The sequence below is a fragment of the Cupressus sempervirens genome, chromosome 4, assembly GCF_028749045.1.
Source record: "Cupressus sempervirens isolate cs-2001-9-10 chromosome 4, ASM2874904v1, whole genome shotgun sequence".
Taxonomy (NCBI): Eukaryota; Viridiplantae; Streptophyta; class Pinopsida; order Cupressales; family Cupressaceae; genus Cupressus; species Cupressus sempervirens.
The window spans coordinates 641,186,352-641,198,877 of NC_143121.1; the positions used below are offsets into that span (position 1 = coordinate 641,186,352).

General features: G+C 32.6%; 1 protein-coding gene across 1 annotated transcript; it reads right to left on the reverse strand.

Moving 5' to 3' along the window:
* Positions 1–233: 233 nt before the first annotated feature.
* On the reverse strand, positions 234–1,941 carry LOC149562867 (putative LL-diaminopimelate aminotransferase, chloroplastic). Its single transcript, XM_089828033.1, has 4 exons — positions 1,929–1,941; positions 1,129–1,289; positions 357–659; positions 234–272 (listed from the first exon to the last, which is right to left on the reverse strand). Exons 1-4 carry the CDS (start codon positions 1,939–1,941, stop codon positions 234–236), a joined length of 516 nt encoding a protein of 171 aa, XP_089684159.1.
* Positions 1,942–12,526: the final 10,585 nt, after the last annotated feature.

Sequence of the window (12,526 nt, forward strand, 5' to 3'; positions counted from 1 at the left end):
CAAACACATATATCAGTGAAGTAAAGAGACAAAGTACCAAGCGTAACACATCTACCTTGGGGGAGCACTCTTAAAATACAACAAAATTCACAGTGTGTACAAATGACTTTTCATGTGATTTGAACCTTCACCTGCACCTCTTGTTCCTTCACATTATCATCCTTTTGAATTCAATATTTCTTGCTATGTTGTTTTGTCAAAATCCCTAAAATAGGAGTTATTTCTCCAACATACTACCACGCATAATCCTCAATTTTGCTTTTTAAATTTTGCTATTGTAAATATGAAAGGTATGTAATTCATATGCTGACACAATTGCTTATAAATCTCAATCGCAATCTGGGCATAAATCCTACATAAGATATATTGACAAATGAAGATATATTGACAAATGAAGCTTCTAATATGTTCTCTCTGTGACCAAAGGCACTCACCCTTATAAAACCTTCACCTGCGGGTCCAAACCCACTTCCTAGAGTTGTAACTATATGTGATTTCTCAAGGATCTCAGTAAAAATATCCCATGAATTTTGACCAGGAAATCGAACCCATACATATGGCGCATTTTTTCCTCCAAAGACATCAAACCCAAGTGAAGTAAATGTTTCCACAATGATTCTAGTATTCTCTTTATAAAATTCAACAACTCCATGCATGGCCTGCAACAAAATTGAGCATCCCACATTAATAATCATCATATGAAAGATTTTAGCACTAATGCAAGTTAAAGTGAATGATCATTATTTTAGTCTCAAATAAACTTCCCTACAGCTTTGTAGATCTCTGTGACCAAAACCATGCTTTCTTATAATAAGCAATCTCAATCCAACAGAGGAAAGGTCAAAGAAAATTTGACAACAGCTACCTTATCAATGACTCTTTTTTGACATATTGTTTTTTCTTTTCATATCAGCAAGAACAAGTATGATTCATACGAATTAGGTAAGTTAATTAATCATTGATAAAGAATAGATAAGGTAAATTATCAATGAGTGCTTTATTTTCCATTTGCTACCTTATCAATGTCTCTTATCAAAAAACATAACTTGAAAATGATAAAATATGACACAACAGAAACTCGGATATTACATATCTGTCAAAACAACTATTTTGAAGAGCACTTCTTACCTTTAACCCTTCTGGAGAAAGGCAAGCTAATCCACCAGCTTGTGCAATATTAGATGCACCATTGAAACAAGTACAAATGATATGATTGAAATCATTTACAACAGGGAATCCATCAGATAATCGAAGCTCATCAGGAACAACTGTCCATCCAAGACGAACACCTGTAAAGCCAACATATTTAGAGAATGATGCAGTCTCAATTGCAATCTACATCACAATATACAACATTAGTCACCAAATGAGAATACCTTCAAAAGTACAAAAAATAAATGCATTAAAACTTAGACAATTTCAATAAATGGCGATGCAAAGCAGAACATGTCTAGACTCTAGGATGATAAATAGCATGAACTCCATCGATAAATAGCATGATTACACATGTCAATTAAAGGTATGATGCTATACTTTCTTCCCCTTTTTCATATTTTTCGTGGAACATGCTACTTTATGCTAAAACCTTCATACCAATATATAATAATCCACTATTTAGTACTGATCTTTATATCTATATCATCTAATATATTTCAAACTTTTCATAGGTTGTAGCACACATCAAAGGCAACAAAGCCGAGGCTGGAAAAGGTTGGGCAGCAAAGACTTGGCTCTGGGGGATATTCGAAAATCAAAGCATGCGTTGTAAGTAGCAATAAATGAATTGCAAAGAAAAATTATTTATAAAATGTAAATAATTTTGTTAATTAATAAAAAAATGCAAGGCGCTGATTTTAATTTGGAGGCCACAGAAGAACACAAAAAAATTGCCTTCAAGCAAGGCTATGTAGCGGTGGCTGAACGCTTACGGTAAGCTTCCATTGCCCCAACTGAGCAGTCTCCTGCATCATGTGCACAGGTAAATATGCCAAAAAATATATTAGAAATTGAATACTTGAGCAACAATTTATTTGATAATAATGTGCATGACATTGCAATGCAGCCTGTTAATCTTGACACAGATCATATGTAGCATCATGAAGCCCCTAATGTGCATTGTATTGTCGATGGAGGTGCTCATTTGTTATTTAAAACTAATTATGTAATTATTAATACAATTTAACATCTTTAATTGAACTTGGTGTAATCTTTTTGTGTTGAGGATATAGAATCACGTCATGCTGAATGAGTGCCCGAGGATGTTCAGACTGATCAGCAGGTAGATCATGTGGCACATTCAGGTAAAGAAAATCTATGTTTTGTTCTTTTAAATTAATTTTTTGATTTATAGTTTTTTTACTTAAATAAAAACTCATAATTCACTAATATAAAATGGCGGGAATTTAACCTCATGAAGTACTTGTTATTATAGCGGACCCCCCTTTGGTGCAGGGGCCTCATGATGTTCCTGAACGGATGAGGAGGAGACATGTGTTAGAACCAGTAGAGGAGGGGGATCTTGACGAGGACATTGATATTCCTCTTAGAAATTATATGAAAAAAATAAACGGAAAGAAAGAAAAAAAGACATAATTATTCATGAATGACTTACTCTTGAATATTGTTAATGAATATTGTGTTAATGAATTATTCATGAATGACTTACTCTTGAATGTTGTGTGTTAATGAATTATTCGTGAATGTTGTGTGTTTATGAATTTTATGTGTTAATGAATGTTATCATGTGATTATAATGATTGAATGTTATATTTCAAAAATGGATGAATTGAATGTTATTAAATGTTAATGGGGATGACGAGGACATTGATATTCCTCTTAGAAATTTTATGAAAAAAAGAAACGGCAAGAGAGCAAAAAAGATATGATTATTCATGAATGACTTACTCTTGAATATTGTTAATGAATATTGTGTTAATGAATATTATTCATTAATGTTGGGTGTTAATGAATATTGTGTTAATGAATTATTCATCAATGACTTACTCTTGAATGTTGTGTGTTAATGAATTATTCATGAATGTTGTGTGTTTATGAATTTTATGTGTTAATGAATGTTATCATGTGTTTATAATGATTGAATGTTCTATTTCAAAAATGGATGAATTGAATGTTATTAAATGTTAATGGGGAATTTAGAGTGATGTTGGGGTGGGGGGGAGAGGGGCCAAATGAGCTTCCACCTTCACGTGGTTGGCCCTGTTAAGTAGAGAATATTTAACTATTCTTGAAACCAAGTGAAGCTCAAACTTTAAAGATAAGCTTATAGTTAATAGTGACAACCAATTAGCAAGTCAAAATGAAGTTCTTCGTTATAGGTACCTTTTTAGTTTTTAAAGCACGATATCATGTTTTAATATTGTATAGTTTTTTTCTCTTAAGTTAAAGTACTCTTTTACTATAACAACATAATTTATGACCATTTTAGTAACTATTCTAACATCGCTTTATGACAAATCCTGTTTTGGCAAAGATGGTGATACGTGGTGCTGTTTATTCCTTGAGAGATTGGATTGCACAGGTCTGTATCTCAACATCAACATGGAAAATGGTGTGAAATTGCACTTTCCTTAGTCAAATTCAATAGTTTAAGAATAGTCAAATTCAAAAATAAGAAATGATAGTCCCTCCTCATACAATTGAATTTTAATAGGAATGTTGAGAAAACAATAAAAATGTTGCTCCATGAACAAAGTTGTTGTCTTGCAGGATGTCACAAGCAATAAGGGGTGTACATATTAAAAAACATGACAATTACTATAGCAGGTCAGACAAACTCTTTGTGCATTCACAACATTCTTTCTGAATTTGTTCTTGAAACCCAAGGTGTTTTTTTTCCAATATTTTGACTTCCTTTCTTTAATATTTGCATTATATTGCAGAGTCCCTTCTTGGAGATGAAACCAGCATTCATAATGACAAGCTGGTTGTTGAAGACACTCTTAATGACTTGGTTTTGGATGGCAGTTTTGTGACACCAGAAAGCAACACATTCGACCATGCTTTCAGGTGACATATTTTTTTGCAATTTCCATGGCTACTTCATTTTGGATTAATCATAAATATCAAAAACATTATTCATATTGCACTATAATCTTTGATCCTTACAGAATTTATGAAAAGGAAAGCGAGAGGAAAAAAAAGTGTTGAAGAGTTTTATAGAATTCAACACATTACCCAGACTTATGATTTCATACGTTTTATAACTTTCATAAAAACATTTTTTCTGAAACAGATGTTTTGAAAGATTAGAACTATACACTCAATATTGGAAAAAGATTTTGAGATCTCTTGTTTGTCATAAAAAAGAACGAAAATTTGGGTCTACTTTACTAACTTATCCAATGCCTTAGGGCATTCAGTTAGAAACTTCAAAATTAGATTTTTAGAGATAACTCTTGAATTCAAATAGTAAAGCTTATATGATCAACATATTGAAAAGTATGAGATATTAAAAGTTTTTCGTCCTAAAATTTCTTATTACTCACTGCTAATATTTGGTAGCATCTTCTTATCTTCTTCATTTGTACAAATTGTTTCATTACACTCTGTTTTATTATAAATGATTATCTATGCCAAGATGATTTGGGTTATAGAGTTTTTAAAAATGTGGTTTTTTTGGAAGGTTTGGCAAGATTTTTGCATCGCATGTGTTTGGACAACCCACAATTGTATCTTGTGATTTCGATTTCAATTTGTATGTTCTGCAAAATGAGGATCAGTTGTTTCAAAGCAACTATCCCAAGTCAGTAAATAGTATTCTTGGCAATTTTTTTGTGCTCATCACTATGGGTGATGCACACAAGAGAATGCGATCTCTAGCAGTTAATATGATCAATACTGCTAAGAAAAGTGTCAGTTTTTTAGAAGATATTGAGTGGCATGCACTCTATGTCTTTGATCAATGGAACCATCAATAGGACATACTTTTCTCTAAGGAGGCTAAAAAGGTATGTTTTTCAGACTTCCAATTTGTGCTTTCCTTTAGAGGGGTCTTTTAGAGGATGAGTTACCAAAGAATACTCATCCCAAATCTTTTTGTTTCTACGATAAGCAAGATCCTTCTAGGTTTTCTAGCTTATCAATACTGGTATAAGCTTTCTCATGTCAATCATAGTTTATGCATATATTTGTTGTATTGTTGTTAGGCTGGAAGTAGTAATACTCTAATACATTTATACTTTTACTATATTATAATCTTGTTCTCTACTACAATCGGTTATGGTAATTGCAAGGATGTCTAGAGAGGGAGAGGGAGAGGGAGTGTAGTAATGGTAGGTTTGAACTGCAGAGTTTGCTAACTGGTAAAATTACTTCCTTTCATTAATTGCTTTGAATTGAACTACATTGTATTATGTATATTATTATTATTACATGGGGGAATCCCTTTGAAAGCCCACGATGGCTAGTAAAGTCAAGGATTCTTGAAGGATAGCCTGTACCAAAAGTTAAATTGTGCAACCATAATTTTAGTAAGAGATTTGTTCATTGAAACAGATGCAACATCTTTGACCTGTTCTCATATAGAAGGAGGATTATAAAAAAGATACATCTTTAACTTAGTTCTCATGAAAGAGTTGGATTGTAACGTAAAGTGGTAGTAGAAAGTTTAAGCCTAATGTTGTAATAGGTGAACTCTATTGAAATCAAGAATATCATAACTTCTTATGCCATACAAGGAATAATATGCTCTTCACTATCTGCAGTATAGTATGACATGAACTAGCTCTCTTAGTCCTCCCAGAAAGCTCTGGTTAATCTCTAAAATAACCAATCAAAATGTTATTAAGCCATTTATTAAAACATTTAAGTTCAAAATAGTTCTCTAAGATCTAATGTCTTTTAACATTAAAAAACTGTTTTGAAAGTTCATCTCCTGTTTCTAGCAGAGTCGCCATGATCATTATCTACCATGTCTCCTTTGTTTGTGAAACTATATTTAAGAACCCAATCTCACCGTAGGTAATGGATGGTTAAGTCTTTAAAAAATTAAATAGAATATTCAGCTTGTAATGATCCCTGATAAAATAATTTCTATGAAATATATATATATATATAGAGAGAGAGAGAGAGACAAATTGAAGCACTCCATCTTATTTGGATATTCATTTTGTGGCTAGGAAGGCTTGTGGAAAGCAAAATTTTCTGTTTGTTTTACATGAAACAAAGTGGGTTGTCTTAATTATCAATTATTTAGGGTAATAGGGTAAAATGTGCATCAAGTCTTGTCAAAGAGGCATCGTCGGCATAAGATATTTTGGTGTGAAGATAAGGGGAAGTCAGCTATCTCCACATCACACAAAAGGATTATATTGAAATTTGTAACAGGCCACTACCAAAACAAACTCTGTTCATCTTGGCAAGAGATTTCATGGAAATTTAGAAGTTTAGAATTGAAAATTGAAAACTGAATATTTTATGGAAGGATTCACATGACTAATAAGATGATAAAAAGAGAGCTTTTCTGGCAAGTTTATAGCTATACTAGAATTGCACATAATGGTTTATAACTACAATGGAGTCTTACATTTAATGCAGACTCATAGAGTAAATATTGTACAATCTTGTACAATGGAGCCTGGCATTAAAATCAGTCCAAGAAGAAAAGAATAGGGAGCTATAGAAGTGCAGCTCTTGGGATTGACAGTAACCTTCACAACAGTGCTATCAATAAAGAGCCAGGATAATCCAAGTTTATCATAGGAATCATTTGCAACATTTCAACTCTTAGAAACTACTGAAAAGACATATAAGCAAAATGGATTGTTCACACAAAATGGTGGCATAAGATGTATGCTGAATTGTGTACTTAAAATAAAACTAATATTATGATCAGATGTACACAATTTATTTTTATATAGTGGTCTATGAAAATACCACCTTCAAACCAATATTACGGGTTTAATCAAAATAAAATTACTACTCATAGACTAGTCATTGATAGATGCCAAATAGATAGGAATCTATTAGAGGTATTTAATTTTGAAAAAGTAAAACTTACCTCATATTTGGTACTATGTAATAGGTTTTGTTGTAAAATGCGCACATTTGATTGCATAAGAAAGTTTGCAATTTCAACTATTTTAGAGTGTATGGATAACAATTTGTTGGTTTGAAATCGGCTTGACATATTTTACCTTTTATATATTGATTGAAGTGCAACTGCTCATCTGACCATGCCAAATAAAAAATTAACATGGTCAGATTTGCATCGAAATGTGCTACCATGTTTTATATCACAAGTTTAGACTCCAGAAAGGGGAGGTGACTTTTGCCAGTCAAAACAATCGAAGATATGCCTCAAGCTCTGTCATTCAAGATAGTTTGGAAAGATGAGATTGTTTGTAATTAGATCTTAAGAATAATGAAGCGTAGTCTTCAAAGCATGTGACTAAATCTTTCATCAGCTTCACCAGTGAATGCCATAAAAATGGAGTAGAAAAGAAGGCATAAGCTGCCACCGATGCTGCCCATACTATTACATTGTTGTAAAGAGGAAATGCCATCAAAAGAAGTGCTCCAAACACTACAATCCAGATGGTAATAACAGCCAAAACAGGGATATGGAATTTGTTCATCATGACAAGAAGAAGGGACAGAGAACCCAGTAAGTAAATCCCCCACCCTATTAATGGATAAATTGTTTTTGGAACAAGGACTAATGGAATCAAATAACTTGCAGCTATACAAAAATGAATTAGTTTCTTTAGTAACACTGAATGTAGAGAGTAGCTCAGTACAGATTTCAAGCAACAGAGATTGGATGAAGAGAGTTGTGTCTTGAAGCTTTTCCCACTAAATAGTGCTATTATGGTTGTTACCAGGTAGAACACCGACTATGCTACTGAATGAGTATCTCTTCATCACAGCTGTCACATAAGGAAATTATTCATTAGGGCAACATGATTTTGGATATATTCTGATTATGTTTGTGATTGTGGTGTTTCACAGATGTTGAGCATGGCTGCAATTGTGAACTTGGCGTTTCAGAGTATTGGTGTGGTTTATGGGGACATAGGAACATCACCACTTTATGTGTATGGGAGTACTTTTCCTAATGGCATCAAACATCATGATGACGTTCTTGGGGCTTTGTCTTTGATCATATATTCTCTCACTCTTTTGCCCCTCATCAAATACGTCTTCATTGTATTATGGGACAATGATAATGGAGATGGTAAGATTATAACAGCTCTAGTTTCACTTTGTTTTTAGGTCAAAGTTTGATCTTTTTGATGTGAAAACATGTGTTCTAAGTTTAAAGGGACGGTTTCTTTTGTAGGTGGAATGTTTGCTCTTTATTCTTTGATTTTTCGCCATGCAAATGTCAGCATGATACCCAATCACCAGGAAGAAGATAGGAAACTCTCCTCATATACACTTGAAGTTGCAGGTAGACAGCCCAATAGAGCCATTAGGATAAAGGAAGCTCTTGAACAAAGTAACTTTGCCAAGAGATGTTTGTTAATACTAGCCCTTGTGGGGACGTGTATGGTTATAGGAGATGGCGTCCTCACCCCTTGCATCTCTGGTACATATTATTGTTTTTACAATATGTAATGCTTTTTGTTGTTATTTTTCAATATATTGTATGCTTTTTATATCAATGTTTCAATAGTGTGATCTATTATCATATGTTAGAAATCAAATGATCTCGAAGTCTACTTAATTCACAATAAATCCCTTAGATTGTACAAAATTTGTTAACTTTTCCCTTTCATTTGTTCGAGTAGTTTCACTAACACTTAATTTGTTGATATATTTTAGTTCTTTCACCAGTGGAGGGAATCAAAAGGGTGGACAAGTCACTCAACCAAGGTGAGTTTTTGCATTTGCTCACATTATAATATTTGAGATGGGTAGGAAGAGTGGGTCCTTTATTGAAATAGGAAGCACCCAACGTATAAATTTGGTGTATAAAAGTTAATTGTATATTGGTGCATCCTAGACATTAGACAAATTGGATAACAATTTCTCATACCTTCCAAAAGTATCTAACTTTACACAAAAAAACTAAAATAGAGTCAATTTCATTGGTCAAAGTGATTTGAAGAACAAAATTTGTGGGGTTGCAAGGGAGGAGGAAATGAAGCTAAAACACAATTCCTTAACAAAAGAAAACCAAAATAGAGTACATTTCATTCGTAGAAGTGAATTGAAAAACAAAATTTGGTGGATTGCAGGGGAAGAGAAAAATGAAGCTAAAACACAATTCCTTAACAAAAGAAGATCAATGATATGAATTTGTGCGAAAGTATGAATGGAAAATCAAAAAATTGCTGACCCATTGATCTGATCAGGTGCTTTAAAGGTCACTGGTGCTCTTGAATATTTTCCACATTATGAACAACACTAGAGTTCAAGAAAAATAACTGATTCACCAAGCTTTGGAATGGCCAAATCAGACACTTCAATGCCTCAGCCTGAGCGAAGAAATAAATAAACAAGCTATGCTTAAGCTTTTACTATTTCAAACATAGATTACAATATAGACAATTAATGCTATTCTCATTGAGATTTTTCCTAACTATTTCAATAGTATTCTACACATGTTGCTATCTTTATTTCATAATATTTCATTCATCGCTTTTAGGGGCAGTTGGTCTTATCTACATTTTATACTAATTCTTCCACACCCTACGTAGACAACATCTGGATTAATAGCAATTGTAAACCTGACCTCCACCACATGAAAATATGATGAATACACCATTTTTTTTTATTAATCAAAATGAGTTTTTGATCGGGTGATGTTTGAATATAACAATTATTTGACTATCTTAGAAAATAAATTTGACCTTACTTTAGGTTCGATAGGTACATTGAATTTAGAGGAATAATGCAGGATGATTTGTATGTGTACAAAGATTTTAAAATAGTCATTTAGAAGTTATCTTGGAGAATTACATATTGTTGTTCTAATAAAAGAATGATTACATAGAGGTGATGTTAGATAATTATTGTAGGTTGTTTTAACAATAGTTTCAATAGAGCCTCGCAACTCTTTCAATTAGATTAGGTGAGCAAGGAGTGCAAGATTAATGAAACATGGGCTATCTCTTTCCATTATCAAAATCTATGGATCTATATGTAATTAGTGGGCATACAAGTTATATTGGAGAATTACTTAATCTTGTTCCAATAAAAAAATGATTACATAGATAAGATAAGATAAGATAAGATAAGATAGTTTTATTAATGTCAACAAAAGACCACTATAGATCTCAACAATAGTTCACTATAACTATTTCAAAAGTCTGTACAATACATATTTTTCTAATATTAGATAATTACTTTAGGTTGTCTCAACAATAGTTCACTATAACTATCTTAAAGGTGTGTAAAATACATATTTTCCTAATATTCAATACATTTTCTTCTAACAACTGTTATCAATACACTCAATACACAAGCACAAATGTCTTTACTTGCCTAGTACCAATAAGGCGTCACACAAGGAGTGCAAGATTATTGAAACATGGACTAACCCCTTCCACTATCAACATCTATAGACCTATATGTAATTAGTGGGCTTAATCTTAAGGAACTCTATAGTTACACATGCTTTTATTGGAATTGTATTCAAATTGGTGATCTCCCCCAAAAAAACCCAATACCTAATCTATCAACTTTCTGAATAATGCATCCACTAAATGTACCATTTATTCTCATAAGAGATGAATTTTTATGAATGACTAGTAATAAAACATGCATCAATAAAATTCTCTCAAAAACTACTAGTTATATTCTGATATTAAGATTATAATTTATAAGCATTTTAACATTTAATATTAAGTAGAGTAGTTCTATTTATTTCTAAATTCTAATATTATAATTTTAAGAAAGGTAACCTTTTCTGCTTAATGCAGTTTACACTCAATCTAATGCTGAAGCAGCTGGTAAGTTTAATGCCAGGGAGTCTACAATCATCTCAAATTTTTAGTGATTTAATGACATTCATGAATGGGCTAGTTGCATTTCCTCTCAACATCCTTGGTACAGATTATACAAAAGCTCTCAAGGTAATGCGCAAATGCTCTTTTTAGAGTGTTAAATGCATTAGGTCAAATCAATGTTTTTCAATTAGCAAGCTTGGTGTGGATTTAAATGCATTAAATTATCAATGTTTTTCAATTTGCAAGGTTAGTCAAGTGTTATAATGAATGTTCTTGTGAGATCTATTAGATTTCCACAATCCATGCTAATACTTTCAAATTTTTGGATTAAATTGTGATTAGAATGTTCTTGTTTCATGACAATCAAGGTCCAGAATTCATGCTACTAAGAGTTATTATAAACCAAAGGAGAAATGGAAATGATGATGAGAGTGGAGATTTTCTAGATTCACTCATCAAAACTACAAATCTTTCGGATGAAGAGATATTGAATCTTATTATGGACCTTATCCTTGGTGGCTATGAAACGACATCTAACTTGATAGCATTAATTTTGAAGTTTCTAACTGAATGCCCTAAGGCATTGGAGCATTATTACAGAAAACATCAAGGGATAATATTTGAATTGTGGATATTTGTAAATTATGTTGGTTTTAGACAGTTATAGTTATAGTTATATATGTGCTCTTATGATGATGTGATTGGGACTGTAAGTTTTTTTGTCACGTTTATCTGTTTAAAAAATAGATGAAATTATTGGCTTTCATTCTTGATAAATAATTATTTCCTAATTTTCTTCTTCCCTACAGGAACCAAAATTTAGACGCTGTGCCAATTATTGCAAAGTCTTTACTCTCATAGGAGCCTTCTAAACTCCACAAAATTTGAGTTGTAAAGCATAATTACTCAGTGGAAACAAGATATTGTGCACATTTCTTCCTCCTTCCCATTGTTTTGTATAAAATAAATCATTTGACGAACGAAACAATGGTGTGGAGGTAGAAATGTGCATGATACCTTGACTCTCATGCATCAAGCAATTACGCTTTATAATCAAGTTTTGTGCAGTTTTGAACACTCCTATGAGAGAAAAGCTTTCAAAAAAAAAATTGGACAGTGTGTCTCAATTGTGACATATCTTCATCTCAATTGCAACACCAAACTGGAAAATTTTACGTCGTGAGTATGGCACTGGCATAGATAACTAAGGGTTTGTGGTCAGAATTTAGATGCAAAATTGGGTAGGTTTACATCGAAATTGAGACGACTTGCACTCACAAATGAGAAAATAACAGTTCAGGTTGGCTAGAGAAATCGATGAAATTCGTGTTGGTAAGTCCACGTTTATGAAGTCGAAATTGTGACTCGCAATGAATGTGGCAAAAAACTGACCAAATTTGTTCGACAACAACTTTGGTGGCTTTAGCGACCTACTCTTGTCGAAATTGAGACCTTTTCGCGTCGCAATTTATCCCTAAATTTACTAGTGTGTCAAAGTTGTATTACTTAGCACTTGAAGTCCTAGATGCTTGGCATCAACTACAACTTCAATGTTGTAACTCGACATTTGAATCACTTAGCATCATCTGTCTGCTTGGCACTTGAGTGACTTG

Excerpts from the sequence above, each read along its gene's own strand:
- LOC149562867 (XM_089828033.1), bottom strand. Across the intron at positions 660-1,128 it reads TTTCTCCAGAAGGGTTAAAG|GCCATGCATGGAGTTGTTGA; the intron begins GTAAGAAGTGCT and ends ATTTTGTTGCAG. Across the intron at positions 273-356 it reads CATTTGTCAATATATCTTAT|CAAAATTTAAAAAGCAAAAT; the intron begins GTAGGATTTATG and ends TATTTACAATAG.